Source organism: Loxodonta africana, chromosome 11, assembly GCF_030014295.1.
Source record: "Loxodonta africana isolate mLoxAfr1 chromosome 11, mLoxAfr1.hap2, whole genome shotgun sequence".
NCBI classification, from domain to species: domain Eukaryota; kingdom Metazoa; phylum Chordata; class Mammalia; order Proboscidea; family Elephantidae; genus Loxodonta; species Loxodonta africana.
This window is the reverse complement of record NC_087352.1, coordinates 3290240-3307915: the sequence shown is the minus strand read 5'-3', so window position 1 is coordinate 3307915 and position 17676 is coordinate 3290240. Positions and strand designations below refer to the sequence as shown.

The window sequence follows — 17676 nt, the reverse complement described above, 5'->3', positions numbered from 1 at the left end:
TCAGTGGCCTGCTGCCCTCTGACGGTCTCCAACCCCATCAGTGAACAGGAGCTGTGGGCCAACAGTCCATGGGGGTGGCTTAGGGGACCCCTGGGTGAAAGGGTGGCTGGGTGTGAAGGGCCCCAACCTTTCCCAGAGACAGTGCCCTTCTATTTGTCATATAGGTTGGGGCTTTATGTAAGGTTTCTTTGAAGAGAGGGCTCCCACAGCTTTGCAGTGTGGACTTCTCTTGTCCCGGCCCTGACCATGCCAGCCCACGTCTTCCCCATCACAGTCCTGATGACGCCTGCACTTGGACATACTCTGAAGGCCTACTCTCTCTGCCCCCTAATGGGCTGGGGATGCAGGGGTGCCTGGCTTGCCCCGGCGGGCGGGGGCCCCACCTCTGCAGGAGGAAGTTGCCCCAGATGAACAGCAGTTTGTTGTATGGGTTGTAGAACATGCCCTTGGGCACCAGTGGGGTGCTGGTGTAAGGCTCTGCTCTTTGGAGCATCAGGAATTCCAGGCCTCGGGCTGGCCAGGGCAGAGGCAGAATGGACACAGCAATAAGGTGGGGTCACCTGGGTGCCTCCTGGCCCCTGCCCACCTCTGAGGCCGCCCCCGGCTCCCCTCCTACCGTCAGGGATGAATTCTGGGATCTCATAGAGGATGGACAGCTCTTCTGTGACTACAGGTGGAGAAAGCAGAGGATTATCTCCTGACTGAGGTCTCTAGGCCCTGAAGCTAGAGCAAGTCATCAGCTTCCCTACCCCCACAAGACCCTCCAAGGCCCTCCGACTTGGGCCTGCTTCTTTGTGTGAATTACGAATTGTAAAAGGCACAGCCTCCAAGGGGATCCAGTCCTGGTAGGGCATATGACTTGCCTCCTCTGGCCTCTTGCTTGGCTGAGGGCTCTTGTGCAGTGCACAGCCTATAGAACTGTACATGGTAGCCCTATTCTTGCTGCACATAAAATAAAATCCAGTCTCTTCCTAGCAAGCCCAAGGCCCTGTGGATTCTGGCTCCTGCTCACCCCCCGCCGCCAGTCTCTCTCCCCTTTCCGGCTCTGTTTCACCCATACTGACCTCCAGTCCACCAAGCCTCTACCCAGTTCTCCACCACCACCCCTTACCTAGGGGGTACCCTGAGCAGTATTTCCTTCCCATGCCTGCCGGGCACGACAAATCCCTGCGGGCACACAGTCCACAACTTGGCTGCCTGCCCCTTCCTGCTCTGTCCCCACAGTGCTCCAATTACCCAGGTTGTAGCCAACCACTAGGGAACGCTTCCTGGCAGGAGGGTCTCTTCTCTCCACCAGCAGCAGCAGATCGTTGATGTCGGCCCCGCTGAATACGGCCCAGATGATGGAGCAGTTGGCTTCTGGGACAGGCAGGGGGCGGTCCAGAGCAGGCCCTGGACTCTTCCCCCATGCCTCTGGCCTCTCCCGGGAACTCCCCACCCCTCCCCTGCATTCCTCCACCAGCCTGGCGCACACACAGCTGGGAGATGAGTACCTTGTATCCCTTTGCACACGGACCACTGCCTGGGCAGCATCTCAAAGGACACGCGGCCGTCTGCGGAGCAGGGCAGGATTCGTGCTCAGACCACCTCTATCCTGTCACAGCCCACCGGCCTCGCAGCCTCTACCCCCACCAACTCCCCGATTTTCCCAGGCTGAGCACCCGTGCTTCCCCACCGCCTCAGCCCTCGCGATTCCAGGGGTCTGATCTCACCCCCTGGCCTTCTGGTCACCTGTACCTGGCCTATCAGAAGTATCTCTTCTCTGTCACAGTAATTGGCTCAGGTCTGATCACTGGGCCAATCAGAGTACACTCTGGGATTTGGGCTAGGACTATATAGGGAAGAGACTGCTCTCATCTCTTGGGGTGACTCTACGTGGTGGGGTGACATGAATCTCGAGTTCCTGGGGACCATCTTTAACCCCCACGAAAGGAGCACCTGCCTGATGAAAATGAAGCCAAAGCACTAGGTTAATAGTAAACTTTATAGCACTTACCACGTCCCTCGCATCGTTCTAAGGCCTTTACCTACACAGGTAGTTCCCGACTTACGACATATTGGAGTTACAAAGAACGGTGCTTACCGCCCTGTTTTTTTTGGTACATCTTATCGCTAGTAATATGTACTACATACAGTGTTGCAGTACATAATTTGCTGACGTTATCATTCTCAGATGTTCACTTGCAGGTGTTCAATGTTATGATTTACTGTTCGAAACACTGCCATATAGTAGCTATGAAAACTTAAAAAAAAAAAAAAAGGTATTGGACTTAGGTCAGAACAGACTTACAACACAGTTGTGGGAATAGAACCCCATCGTAAGTCGGGGACTACCTGTACCAACTTATTTAATCTGTACATCAACCCTATGAAATAGGTACCATCACTCAGCCCATTTTGCAGATGAGGGAATTGAGGCCAGAGAGCTCAGTCACCTGCCCCAAACCACACAGTTAGGGCATGCTGGCGCAGTCTGGCTCTGGAATCTGTGCTATAACTACTACACTATGCTCCCTTGCTAAGACAGACAGTCCTGATGGCATACCCTGTGAGCCCCTAGACTCTGTCATGCTCAAGGTGGACCCTGGTCTTTTCAATTACATAAGTTCACAAACTCTTTGTACTTAGATGATTGTTGAATGGGTTCAGCCCTCCGGAACCACACACAGCCTGACAGAGATACAACACATTCCCAAGCCTTATCCCAACAAACACCTACATCCATCTCCACCCACAGGAACAACCTCCGGCCTGGGACCCCTCCTGAGGCCACTTAGGGAAGGGTGAGGACCTAAGGTCAGAGGTCTTGGAGGTGAGAGGACACGGAGGAATCTCTGAGGCTGCCAGAGGCCCCCTGCTCACCTGTAATGGTCCCAAAGTGGACATAACCCTCGTTCTTGCCAGTGGTGAGGGCCATCACATACTCAGAGCCATTGCTATGTAACTCCACGGGGCACAACTTCTTGATGCACTCATTGGCCAGGACACGAACCCAGCTGCCTGTGGGGACCAGCAAAGGGCCTTGGGCCCAGGCGTTGAAACCTGGGCCCTAGGCCCATCCCCTCCCCCGACATCTCCCTGGCCTCAGGAGCTGAAGCGCTTGTTCAGTGTGGTCCTGACATAGGGACACCAGCTGCCTTTCAGAAAATCCCCCTCACTCCCGCTCTGTCCATGAGGTTCAGACTAGACTCGTCTCACTTTCCTATTCCCCTGGCCAGAGTTACTGGCTCTGAGTGGAGGATGTGACCATGCTGGGCAAATCAGAGATAGTCCCAGCTTACAACCACTAACAGCCACCACAGGGAGGGGCCTATCTGACAGTGATAGTGGGCACCTGGATCCAACTGTGCCTGAAGCCAATTGCTCCTGAGCTTTTCAACTAAGTAAGCCAATAAACATTTGGCTTACACCCGTTTTGGCTGGGTTCCTCCCACTGTTAAAGTGCCCTAAGAAAGACAGGAAGAGAAATGAAGTTGGTGGGAACATGCAGTGACTAAGGAAATGTAAGTTATAGCATGATTTTCTGTGACTCTGAAACTTGACCTCTGTCCTTTAGTTAGAGGAAAAAATACTAGATGAACTAGGAGCACTAGCTGAAGCTCCAAGTCTCCCTGGTTCCTCCCTGATCAATTTCCTTCATGGCTCTGCCTCTTCAACAGTCAGTCTCTCTCTCTGAATTTGTCTCTCTCCTGGTATCTCTGTCTTTCTGACACTGTCTCTGTGTGTCTCTCTCTGTGAGTCTGTGTCTCTCTGTGTGTGTCTGTTTCCCTCTGCTCCCTGCCTTGGCTCTCACAACCCCTCTCCTCTTAGCTGGCTCACAGTCCCTGGGATGGGTGGTGTGAAAGCCTCCCTCCCAGCACATCCAGGGTAAGAGAAGACCCATGCAGGGTGGGCAGTAACAATTCAGGGCCTTGAAAAGGCCCTCAGACACCCCCACCCATGGCAGCTCCAGGTGCATCCAGTGGGTGGGTTCACTAAGGCACCCTCCCTGGGGCTCCAAAGACAGCTCCCCTCCTTGCCTGAGATGCCAAAGACCCCACAACGTGACCTGGCCATGCCCCCCTCACCACTGCTGGTGTTCTCCTGGAGTATGGAATAGGTGCCTGTAAAATAGTAGACGAGCTGGTTCTGTCGAATGAAGAGGGTGCTCTCGGTGGCAATGGCGTCGTGGATCGTGGCTGTAAAGCTGGTCTGGGGGCAGTAGAAGGAGCCTACCCAGCAACTGTCAATGTTCAACTGCAAGGGAGTGGAGGCCAGTGGTGGGCAGGGGGCCTTGGCCTCAGTCCCCATGTCCTGCCTTGTGTGCTCTGACAATTGCTTGGGGTGCACACATGCAACTGCCCCCAGGTACCCCCCCTGCTCACCCTGCAACATGCCTTGGTGGTCAACTTTCCCCAACACAGACCAATGAAGTGAATGACCTAGGCCCAAGCCAAGTGGGGCTTTGTCTGTCCTCTGGAGTTGAGCAGTGCACAACGTGTTCAGTGGTGCTCAGCAGTCCTGGTTCCCCTGGCCACAGTCAGGGTTGCCCCCATGTGGATGCAAAACATCCCAAGCTTGGCCAAAGGACAGACTTTTAACAATCCTATTGTACCTTGAACACAAGTAGCTGTCAGTCAACACTACCAGAGCCCACTGACCAGTCACTGACAAATCCCTAACCATGGGAAAGCACCTAAAAGACTTAATAGAAATTTAAGCAAGTTTTGAGAGCTGACCATCAGTTTATAGGTCATACAAAGTCAGGAATAAGTTAATGAACACTACGAAGAAGCAAGCAGCCAAATTCTAATGATGAAAAGCCTGGTTTCTTACACAAATTGCCTAAAAAAAAGTTGACTTATAGGTTAGAAGAGTCTTCGAAGACTTAACCAAATGAAATGGGTGGATTCCGATCAAAATAAGCCAACTTCAAGGCATTTTTAGATAACCGGGGAAACTTGAATATGGCCTGGTATTAGATGGTATTAGGAGGTTATTGCTAATTTTGCTGGGTGTTATAATGGCATTATAGTTTTAGTTTTCAAAAGTCCTCATGTGTCAGAGATACTTCCTCAAGTATTTCAAGAATTTATAGATCAAATGGTAATTAATGACGGCTAGGATTTTCTTTAGAATATTCCAGAAAAAAAAATGGGTGAGACAAAGAAAATAAGACAAAATGTCGCTAATCATTACTAATCATTACAAAAAAAAAAAAATCATTAAAGCTGCGTACTTTTTTTTTAACAGACACATGACAGCTTATGGTATTATTCGCTCTACTTCTCTGTCTGATTGAAACTTTCCACTAAAAAGAGGAATTTACTATTAAACTTCCCAATAAAAAGTAGAAAACCAAGCAAAACTCTAGGCTCTGTTGCTGAGAGAAATTTAGCAAGTTAAGGAGAATGTGAATGTTCCCAGTTTCTCTCTTCGGCATCATCAAAGCGCGCTTGAAAATGTTAGTTCTAAAGAGGAATCTCGTGAGTCGCCCAGACTATACAGGCTGTTTTGCTGCACTAGGTGAAACTAACCTGTGCTCTCTAAAAGGATTGCAACTGTGATTAGTTGTCATACTTAACGTGTTGCCCTGTTAATAACATTTGAATTGGCATCTCTGCTTTCTGGAAGAAATACATGGAAATCTTTGTTAAGCTAGAAAAGGGTCATCATACCTTTGTCTTTGCCCACATACATGAGGAAAAGAAAAGCTGTATGTCAGCTTGATTTCTTATGTGGGCAAAGTTTGAGAGTTCTGACTCATTTAAGTTAATAAACAGTGTGTTGAGTTCCCCTGGCCACAGTAACTGGGTTGAGGTGGAAAACAGCCTGAGCCAAGTGGAAGGAACGTTGTGATTTTGGGGCTGAGGGGTAACTGAAAAGATCTTTCCCACTGGATGGGTGCCTGAGAAGCCGTGGCCTCTCCAGGCTTCAGTACCAGAGCACAGAGTCAACACAGAGGAGCCAGGTCCAAAAGAAAGAGAGACAGAAGCTCAGTCTTGGTGACGTTGTTTGAAATCCTGGGTCAAGCTGGGCCTGACGTCCTGAATTTCTCAGCTGCCTGAACTAACAAATTTCATTTGCCACTTTTGGCAGATGACTAGTTGAGTGCCCAAATCCATTCTCCCTACATTCTCTGGTAATTGAGTTTTAGCAAGGCACACACCACCCAGGCAGAAATTATATTTCCCAGCCTCCCTTGCAGTTAGATGTAGCTAAGTGACTAATTTCTCACTAACGAAATGTGAGAAGAAGTAAAATTTGCTTAAAAGAAAATGGCTTGCTCTCACTGGCTGGATGGAATGAGGATGTGGACGTTACCCAGCTCTGAGCATGCAGATGAGGTCAGCATTTCAGGTCTAGGGATGGTGAAGGGAGCAAATAGAAGGGATTTGTGCTCCTCACCTCCGCCCTGTTGAAAGGATGAGAAACAGCATTTATTTAAGCCATTCATTTTGAGGGTCTCTTTGTTACAGCATCTTAAACCTGAACCCAAACCAACACAAGTCTGAGGATAGCTGCCCAAGGAGAGGATATGGGATTCGTCAGGGCAGACTCAAAGAACTGGTGAGGAAAGACAGGAAGAGAGAAGAGAGAGAAGACAGCAAGACGGGGTTGCCAGGGAGAAATGCCCATGGTTAAAGAACAAGAATACCTGCGCAGTGATGGAAATGTTTTAGAACTAGATGAACTCAGTGGTTGCACAACACTGTGAATGTATGTCACTGAATTCATCACTTTACAATGATTAATTCTATGTTACATGAATTTTACCTCGATAAACTAAAAAAAAAAAAAAAAAAAAGAACAAGGATACAAACGCCTGAAGTTCAAACTGAACTTGTTTTCATTCCTGCAAGGTAAACCCCTCCTCTACCCTCCAGATCTCTTCAGCAGAACCCACATCAACCACACATTCCCTGTGTTTGTGTCTGAAGAGTCTGTAAAAACTAAGCAATATCTGGACTGACTTGGCCCAGAATGGAAAGAGCCAGCACAGGACAGGGAGATGAAGGACAGACTGAACAGACTCAGTATAAGCAGCAGTTCAGAACCGGAGAGGGCCAGGAGAACACTAATCCACACAGTGTTCTCAGAAATTACAGTGCAGGAGAACACTAACCCACGCCGCGTTCTCAGGAATTCCAGTGCAGGAAGGAGAACACTAACCCACGCCGCGTTCTCAGGAATTACAGTGCAGGAGAACACTAATCCACACAGTGTTCTCAGAAATTACAGCGGAAACAGTTAACACGCTCAGCTGTTAACCAAAAGGTGCCTTGGAAGAAAGCTTGCTGATCTGCTTCCAAAAAATCGGTCACTGAAAACCCTGCGGAGCACAGTTCTACTCTCACGCACCTGAGGTCACCTTGAGTCAGAGTTGACTCGACGGCAGCTGGTCAGTTGGTTATCCACACCTCAGACCATATACAAAAACTAACTCAAAAGAGGACAAAGACCTAAATGTAAGAACTAAAACCATAAAACTCTTAGAAGAAAACATAGGGGTAATGCTTCACGGTGCAGTTTTTAACAATGGATCCTTAGATATGACACCAAAAGCACAAGCAACAAAAGACGAAACAAGTAAACGGGACCTCCGCAACATGAAAAACTTTCATTCAGCAAAGGACTTTATCAAGGCGGGGCCAAGTTGGAGGAGTTGTCAGGTGCTTCTGGTGATCCCTCTTACAACAAAGACCCCAAAAAACAAGTAAAATGATTATATTTACAAGTTCAGAGACCTGAACATCAAAGGCAAAGTTAGAAATTGGACTGAGTGGCAGGGGGAGGGAGAGACAGTTCAGAAGCAGAGAGGAGGAATAACAGAAAATACAGAGAGAATTGTTCAAGATTTGTTGGCAGAAAACTTCCCTGATACTGTGAAAGATGAGAAGATATCCACCCAAGATGCTCACTGAACTCCACATAAGGTAGATCTTAAAAGTCACCAAGACATATTATAATCAAACTTGCCAAAACCAAAAATAAAGAGAGACTTTAGCAACAAAGTGAAGAAATAACTACAGATTAGGAGGAAATTTTGGAGAACTACGTATCTGAGAGGGGTGTAATATACAGAATACATAAAGGACTCCTACAATGTAACAACAAAAAAGACAAATGACTCAATCAAAATATGGGCAAAGTACTTGAATAGACATTTCATCAGAAAAGATATACAAATACCCAACAGACACACGAAGAAATGCTCAACATCATTAGTCATTAAATCAAAAAAACCAAACCCTTTGCAATCAAGCCGATTCCAACTCACAGCGACCCTACAGGGAAAATGCAAATCAAAACTACTATGAGATACCATTTCACGCCCACTAAGATGGCTATGATTAAAAAACAACAGGTGTTGGTGGGAAGGCGGGGAAATATAAACCCTCATCCATTGCTAGTGGGATTGTAAACCGTACAGTCACTATGGAAAACAGTATGGAGATTCCTCTAAAAGTTAAACATACAATTACCATATGAGTCAGTATTTGTTCCTTGGTAGACATCAAAAAGAACTGGAAGCAAGAATGCAGAGACTTGTACAACGATGTTTATCGCAGCAGTATTCACGATAGCCAAAAGGCAGAAACAACGCGAATGTCCATCAATGGATGATTAAATAAAACGTGGCATATACATACAATGTAATATTACTCAGCCATAAAGACAAATGAAGTCCTGATACATGCTACAACATGGATGAACCTTGAAAACATTATGCTGAGGAAATAAGTCAACCATGAAAGGACAAACATTGTATGATCCAACTTACATGAAATACCTAGAATAGGCAATATGTAGCAGTTCAGGAAATCCTGGTGGCATAGTGGTTAAGAGCTACGGCTGCTAACGAAAAGGGTGGCAGTTCAAATTCACCAGGTACTCCTTGTTAACCCTACGGAGCAGTTCTACTCTGTCCTCCAGGGTCGCTATGAGTCAGAATTGACTTGACAGCAATGGGTTTGGTTTTTTGGTTCTCTGTACTGGGAAATCATCATCAAATAGGTTCACAATGCCTAATCTGAAACCTAACTTGAAACCCTTGGGGCCAGATATATATTGCAATTCAGAAATTTACAGAGTTTAGAAGGTCATATGGCACCATACATTAAGGAAACCCTCAGTGGGGTCTGGGGCAGCACCCCATTATTAAGCTCGTTGCTGCTTTTGCAGGGTAGCTTCTGAATACTAACACTAAACAGGATACATGAGGACCATAAAGAGGCTTTGTTAGCTCAGGTCAGGGTTTCTGAACGAATGAGCTTTGGTGCCAAACTCGCAAAAATGCGTGTACTTTTCAAAGCTTTTTAGGCTGCAGAATTACAAATGGTGGACCCATAAATATTAACAGCTAAGAATCACACAGCCCTCATGAGTCAGGCTGATATTAGTTTATGTTATCCTCACAATACTACGAGGTGAATATAAATATTATTCCCATTGCCCCCATGGGGAATCTGAGGTCTAGGCAAGCTAAGTGACTTGCCCAAGGTCACATAACCAGGATGTGGTAGAACCAGAGTTTGAAGCCAAGTCATCTCACTGCCAAGTCCTGTGTTTTTTTCTCCATGCTATTTGCCTCTTGTGGTGGCTGGTATATCTTTGAGGGTCCCTCCTGCAGCTCCAGGCCCTTATTCTATTTTAGGGGCTAAGGCACAGTTCCCTTGGAGAGGCCCCAACCTGCTCAGTACCACTCACCTCCACAATATAGAAGTCCTCGAAGCTGGTGTCCGTCAGCAGGACAGACTTTTCATTGGGAATGCCACCCAGGAGGAGTACAGGTGCCTGGTCCACAGTGTACCACAGAGGCCGTGAAGGGGCATTCACAAAGTACCGGGGTATCAGGCTGAGGAGCTGCCAGGAGAGGGCCAGAAGGGCAGCTCAGTGCCTGCCCAGTTCCTCCATGGCTCCACCTCACTCAGGGTGAAAGTCGAAGTCCTCCCTGTTGCCTGCGAGACCTCACACCATCTGCCCCCATCACCTCCCTGACCTCATCCCCCACCACCCTCCCTTTCACTCATCTGTCCCCCACACGTGGGCCTCCTCACTGCTTCTCAAACTTCCCGGGCACACTCCCACCTCAGAGCTTTGCACTCGCTGTTCCCTCTGTCTGGAATGCTCTTCCCTCTGTAGCCACATGACTCTCTCCTTCCTTTCAGGCTTTAGTCAAACGTCAACTAGGTTGTTCTTAACCATTCCAATAAACACTGTAACCTCCTCCTGCATGGACCCAATCCCCCCACCCTGCCTCTCTCCAGAGCACTCACCACCTTCTACCCTATTATAGAATTTACTTCATTTTCATGTTTATTAGTTTGGCACCTGTCTCCCCCACTAGAATCAAAAACGCAGGGATTTGGGTCTGTGTGTTCACTGCTGTATATTCCTTACAGTGCCACAAAATGTACTTAGTGAGTGCCTGCAGAAAGAATGAGTGCACAGTGAATAAGAATATGGGTGCTTATCAAAAGAGTAAAGAGACAGCCTACAGACTGGGAACAGATCTTTGGGAACAATACAACCGATAAGGGTCTAACATCTAAAATATACAGAAAACTTCTACAACGTAATAACAAAAAGACAATCCAATTAAAAGCTGGACAAAAGACATGAGCAGACACTTTTCACCAAAGGGGACATTCAAATGGCTAACAGACATATGAAAAAATGCTCAGTGTCATTAGCCATCAGAGAAGTGCAAATCAAAGACACAGTGAGATACCATTTCACTCCCACTAGGATGATATCATGGATTATGTCCCCCAAAACGTGTGTACCAATCAGGCTGAGCCATGAGCCCCAGTGTGTGCGGTTGTCCCCCATTCCGTGATTGTAATTTTACATAAAGAGGATTGGGGTGGGATTATAACACCACCTGATCTAAGGTAAAGGGAGTTTCCCTGGGGTGGAGCCTGCACCCTTTTCTCTCTCAAGAGATAAAATGAAAAGAAAGCAAGCAGAGAGCTGGGAGCCTCCTACCACCAAGAAACAGCACTAGGAGCAGAGCGCGTCCTTTGGACCTGGGGTCCCTGTGCCTGAGAAGCTCCTTGACAGTGGAAGACTGAGAACAAGGACCTTCCTCCAGAGCCGACAGAGAGAGAGCCTTCCCATGGAGCCGATGCCCTAAATTTGGACTTGTAACCTACTAGACTGTGAGAAAATAAATTTCTCTTTGTTAAAGCCATCGACTGGTGGTATTTCTGTTATGGCAGCACTAGATAACTAAGACAGATGGCTAAGACAAAAAAAAAAAAAAAAAGACCCAGAAAATAACAAGTGTTGGAGGGGATGTGGAGAAACTGGAACCCTAATCCATTGCTGGTGGGAATGCACAATGGTACAGCCATTGGGGAAAACAGTCTGGCGGTTCCTCAGAAAACTAGAGGTAGAGCTGCCACATGACCCAGCGATTCCACTCCCAGGTCTATACCCTAGGGATCTAATAGAGGTGACACAGGCAGACACATGCACACCTGTGTTCATCACAGCACTATTCAGAGTAGAAAAAGATGGAAACAATCTAAGTGCCCATCAACAGACGAATGGATAAGTAAAATGTGGTGCCTATGTATAATGGACTACTACTCAGTGATAAAGAAAAATGAGTTCCCAAAACATCTTGGAACATGGATGAATCTGGAGGACACTATGTCGAGCAAAATAAGCCAATCACAAAAAAAAAGTTCCAAGTTTATGAAATGATATGAACAATATACAGAAACTAATGTCCATTAGTGGCTAACAGGGATGAGGGGGAGGAGAAGGGGATTCCCTCTCTAGATACTAAAACCTGCTGCCATCGAGTCTGTTCCAACTCATAGCGATCATATAGGACAGAGTAGAACCGCCCCATAGGGTTTCCAAGGCTGTAATCCTTACGGGAGCAGATTGCCACATCTTTTTCCCACAGAGCTAGTGGGTTTGGACTGCCAACCTCTCAGTAAGCAGCTGAGCAATTAACCACTGTGCCACCAGGGCTCCTTCTGTAGATAGTAGACATTTGTTATTTTTGGTGATGGGAAAGATAACACCAAATGAAGGTAAAGTGTACACAGCTAGATGCAGGTAAATGATGTCACTAAAAAGTATACAAGAAAAAAGGATCTTTTGGTAATTGCTACAGCATATATGGAACCCTGGTGATACAGGGTTAAGAGCTTGGCTGCTAACCAAAATGTTGGCAGTTTGAATCCACCAATCATTCCTTGGAAGCCCTACGGGGCAGTTGTACTCTGTCCTATAGGTCACTATGAGTTGGAACTGACTTGATGGCACGTAACAACAACAACATGGCATACGTAGTTTTGAAATGACAGCAAAAATAACCAAAAAATAATATATGCTGGCATACGGTATATTTGGAGCCCTGGTGGCGCAGTGGTTGAGAGCTCTGGCTGCTAACCAAAAAGTCGGCAGTTTGAATCAGTTCTATTCTGTTCTATTGGGTCGCTATGAATCAACTCAACGACAATGCTGTGACACTATGAATCGACTCAAGGGCACCAGTTTTTTTGTTTTTTAATGTATGTAGGTGTGGTGAAACGAATTCCTTTATGTGGCCCTTTGCTTGGTTCTTTGGAAAAATAGCTTGAGAGATTTTCCCCTAAGTCCTGAGGAGTTTACCTCTGCCCTCGTTTTCTACCCTAGAAGGTCTGTCACTCTTGCCCAGGATGACTGTCCCCGTAAGCAGCAAACAACTTGGCTTTGATACTTTTTGCCTGGCCCTGGGCTGCAGCCTGCTCTGTGACTGGCATGCACCTCGCAGGACTTGATGGACTACGCAGATGAGCTGAGTTATAGCCCGCTACACTTAGGAACCGTCTGTGGCCTAACGAGAGGGAGAGGGGGTTGGTCAGTTTGTGGCCTCCCTACTGGGAGGAGCCATGCCTTGAAATTGACAAAGAATTGTGTATATATATATGCAGCCAACTCCACAGAGGTTTTTGGAGACTGAAAGAAGCAGGAAGAGAGGCAGCAGGAAGAAGCAGAAGAAGCGGAGAGAAAGGAGGCAAGGAACCTTCTAAAAGAGGTGTAACAAGGTTAAGGGCTATAACAGTGAACACAGCAGAAGGCCCAGAAGGGGTCCTGTAGTGGGGCAGGCGGTGACAGACAGCAGGGCCAAGAGGAGGCCCAAGCGGAGAGGGAGACGCCTGCACGGCTGAGAGGAGCTGAGAGAGCTGTCCTGCACTGAAGAAGGGAGACTGCCTGTAGCCTGTTCCTGAATAAACCACTTCACTGTAAGTATGGTCTGTGGGTTCTGAGTAGCCACTGCAATGGGTTATCGAACCCAGCAAAGAAGTGGAGAGCACCATGGGAGGGACGGCTAGCGTCAGAATTGGTAAGAAGTTTGGAGTGGAGGTATAACTGACAGGGATCAGCCTTGGGCTGCTGGTGGTTTTCGTTATCCCAAATGAAGTTAGGAGTGGAGGTATAACTGATGGTGGTTTTCGTTATCCCAAATAAAGTTAGGAGTGGAGGTATAACTGACAGGGATCAGCCTTGGGCTGCTGGTGGTTTTTGTTATCCCAAATGAAGTTAGTCAGGTTTGGATGCTACTACCACTGTCACTTCTACCATTTCACGGGAAGCATATATGTGTATGTTGTTGTTGTGAGGTGCCATCAAGTTGGTTCCAACCCATAGTGCCCTCACGCACAGCAGAACGAAACACTGCCCGGCTCTACGACATCCTCAAGATCATTGTTATGTTTGAGCCCATTGTTGCAGCCACTGTGTTAATCCATTTCGTTGAGGGTATTCCTCTTTTTTGCTGACCATCTACGTTACCAAGCACGATGTCCTTCTGCAGCGACCAGTCCAAAGTACCTGAGATGAAGTCTCGCCATCCTTGCTACTAAGGCACTTTCTGGCTGTACTTCTTCCAAGACAGATTCATTCATTCTTCTTGAAGTCCGTAGTATATTCAATATTCTTCATCAACACCATAATCCAAATGAATCATTTCTTCAGTCTTCCTTATTCATTGTCCAGTTTCACGTGCATATAAGGCAATTGAAAATACCATTGCATGGGTCAGGTGCACCTTAGTCTTCAAAGTGACATCTTTGCTTTTCAACACTTTAAAGAGGTCTTTTGCAGCAGATTTGCCCAAAGCAATACGTCATTTGATTTCTAGACTGCTGCTTCCATGGGCATTGATTGTGGATCCAAGTAAAATGGAATCCCTGATAACTTCAATATTTTCTCCATTTATCATGATGTTGCTTATTGGTCCAGTTACAGGGATTTTTTGTTTTCTTTATGTTGAGGTGTAATCCATAATGAAGGCTGTGGTCTTTGATCTTCATCAGTAAGTGCTTCAAGTCCTCTTCACTTTCAGCAAGCAAGACTGTGTCATCGGCATATTGCAGGTTGTTAATAAGTCCTCCTCCAATCCTGATGCCCCATTCTTCTTCACGCCACATTCCAGCTTTTCAGATTATTTGCTCAGCATACAGAGTGAATAGGTATGGTGAAAGGATACAACCCTGACACACACCTTTCCTGACTTTAGACCAGGCAGTGTCCCCGTGTTCTGTTGAATGAGTGCCTCTCGGTCTATACACAGGTTCCTCAGGAGCACAATTCAGAGTTCTGGGATTCCCATTCTGCATGATATTATCCATAATTTGTTATGATCCACACAGCTGAATGCCTTTGCACAGCCAATAAAACAGGGATAAATATCTTTCTGGTATTCTGTTTTCAGTCAAGATCCGTCTGATATCAGCAATGATACCCCTCATTCCATGTCCTCTTCTGAATCTGTCTTGAACTTCCGGCAGTTCCCTGTTGATGCATTGCTGCGACCCCTTCTGAGTGATCTTCAGCAAAATTCTCCTTGTGTGCAAAATTAGTATTGTTTGATAACTTCTACATTCTGTTAGATAACTTTCTTTGGAATGGACGCAAATATGGATCTCTTTCAGTCAGTTATCCAGGAAGCTGTCTTCCAAATTTCTTGACGTGGATGAGTGAGCACCTCCAGCGCTGCATCTATTTGTTGAAACACCTCAATTGGGAGCCTGTCAATTCCTGGAGCCATGTTTTCTGGCATTCCCTTCAGTGCCGCTTGGACTTCTCCTTCAGTACCATTGGTTCTTGATCACATGCCACCTCCTGAAATGGATGAACATCGAAAATTTCTTTTTGGTACAGTGACTCTAAGCATTCCTTTCATCTTCTTTTGATGCTTCCTGCATCGGTCAATATTTTCCTCATAGAATCCTTCAATCCTGCAACCCAAGGCTTGAATTTTTTCTTCAGTTCATCTTGAGAAATGCTGAGTATGTTCTTCCCTTTTGGTTTTCTAACTCCAGGTCTTCGCACATTTCATTGTAATACCTTACTTTGTCTTCTCAAGCTGCCATTTGAAATCTTTTGCTCAACTCTTCATCAGTTCACTTTAGCAACTGTACGTTCAAGAGCAAGTTTCAGCGTCCCTTCTGACATCATTTTGTTTTTCTCTTTCTTTCCTGCCTCTTTAATACCTTTTGCTTTCTTCATTTATGATGGCCTTGATGTCATTACACAACTCATCGGTCTTGGGTCACTAGTGTTCAATGAGTCACATCTATTCTTGAGATGGTCTCTAAGTTCAGGAAGGACATGCTCCAGGTACTGTGGCTCTCGTGGACTTGTTCTAATTGTCTCCAGCTTTAACTTGAACTTGCATACGAGCAGTTGATGGTCTGTTCCGCAGTCGGCCCTGGCCTTGTCCTCTCTGATGATATTGAGCTTCTCCTTTGTCTCTTTCCACAGATGCAGTCATATTTGATACCTATGTATTCCATCTGGTGAGGTCCACGTGTATAGTCGCTATTTAGGTTGTTGACAAAAAGGTACTTGCAATGAAAAAGTTTTTGGTCTTGAAAAATTCTATCATGCGATCTACAGAGTCACTTCTATCAACAAAGCCGTGTTTTCCAGCTACTGTTCCTTGTTTCCAATTTTTGCTTTCTAATCACCAGTAATTATCAACGTAACATGATTGCATGTTTGATCAATTTCAGACTGCAGAAGTTGGTAAAAGTCTTCAGTTTCCTCATCTTTGGCATTAGTGGTTGGTGCATACCTTTGAATGACAGTCATATTAACTGGTCTTCCTTGTAGGCATGTGGATATTACCCTATCACTGACAGCGCTCTACTTTAGGCTAGATCTTCAAATGTTCTTTTTGACAATGAATGTGGCACCATTCCTCTTCAATTTGTCATTCCTGGCATAGTAGGCCATGTGATTCTCCGATTCAGAATGGCCAATACCAGTCCATTTCAGCTCACTAATGCCTAGGATATCGATGTTTATGCATTCCATTTCATTTCTGGTGACTTCAAATTTTTCTAGATTCATACTTCATACGTTCCATGTTCCGATTATTAATGGATGTTTACAGCTGTGATTTCTTCTCATTTTGAGTCATGCCACATCAGCAAATGAAGGTCCCGAAAGCTTGACTCCATCCATATCATTAAGGTCGACTCTGAGGAGGCAGCTCTTCCCCAGTCGTCTTTTGAGTGTCTTCCAACCTGAGGGGCTCATCTTCTGGCACTATACCAATGTTCTGCTGCTATTCGTAAGGTTTTCACTGGTCAGTTTTTTCAGAAGTAGAACACCAGGTCCTTATTCCTATTCTGTCTTAGTCTGGAAGCTCCACTGAAACCTGTCTACCGTGGATGACCCTGCTGGTATTTGAAGTACTGGTGGCATAGCTTCCAGCATCACAGCAACATGTAAGCCACTGCAATACGAAAAACGGACAGATGTGTAGGGATATATGTGTATAGATATGTATATATGTGTGTATATATGAAACCAAAAACCAAATCCACTGCTGTTGAGTCAATTCTGACTCGTAGAGACCCTATAGGACAGAGTACAACTGCCCCATAGGGTTTCCAAGGAGTGGCTGGTGAATTCAAAGTGCTGACCTTTTGTTTAGCAACCAACCTCTTAACCACTGCACCACCAGGGCTCCATGAGTATATAGGTGCAGACATATGCATATACATATGCATCTATGTGACTGTATGCACATATGTTCATATATATAATAAAGCAAATAGGGGGCAGTTATAGACACTTCTCAGGCATAACCAAACACCTTCAAGGACTGGATTTCTGGGTTTGAAGGATTAGGACCATAGTTTCATGGGACATCACAATACTTGGACCCTAATAGAATGGGAGAAAAACGTGTAACAATACCTTAAATTGCTAAGAAAAAAAAAAAAAAAAAAACAGACCTGCCAGACTGGTTGAGACTGGAGAACTCCCTGAGACTATTCCCTAGATACTCTTCAAACTTAAACCAAAACTAATCCCTGAAGTCATTTTATAGCAAAGTAACAAATTGGCTCAAAAAATAATATCACCCATAAATACTGTGCTTCTTTAAAAAATCACCTATATGGGACCAAATGGTCAACAATTACTTTAAAACAAAGATGAGAATGTAAGGGGGCTGTCATGGATTGAGTTATGTCCCCCCAAAAATGTGTCTATCAAGGTGGCTGGGCCATGCATGATTCCCAGTTTGTGTGGTTGTCCTCCATTTTGTGATTGTAATTTTATGTTAAAGAGGATTAGGGTGGGATTGTAACACCCTAACTAAGGTCACATCCCTGATCCAGTGTTAAGGGAGTTTCCCTGGAGGGTGGCCTGCACCACCTTTTATCTCTTAAG

At 45.9% G+C, this 17676-nt stretch overlaps 1 protein-coding gene across 5 annotated transcripts in view; it reads right to left on the bottom strand.

Moving 5' to 3' along the window:
• Positions 1–17676, bottom strand: part of CATSPERG (cation channel sperm associated auxiliary subunit gamma) — a 36078-nt gene that overhangs the window by 10007 nt on the left and 8395 nt on the right. For all 5 annotated transcript variants that reach the window (XM_064293588.1, XM_064293587.1, XM_064293590.1 and 2 more), the window contains exons 6-12: positions 9691–9846; positions 4068–4236; positions 2863–3000; positions 1494–1553; positions 1237–1359; positions 617–667; positions 384–513 (exon numbers count right to left, since the gene is read on the bottom strand). In XM_064293588.1, the coding sequence (XP_064149658.1) occupies positions 384–513; positions 617–667; positions 1237–1359; positions 1494–1553; positions 2863–3000; positions 4068–4236; positions 9691–9846 (827 nt within the window). The remainder of the gene's footprint in view (positions 1–383; positions 514–616; positions 668–1236; positions 1360–1493; positions 1554–2862; positions 3001–4067; positions 4237–9690; positions 9847–17676) is intronic.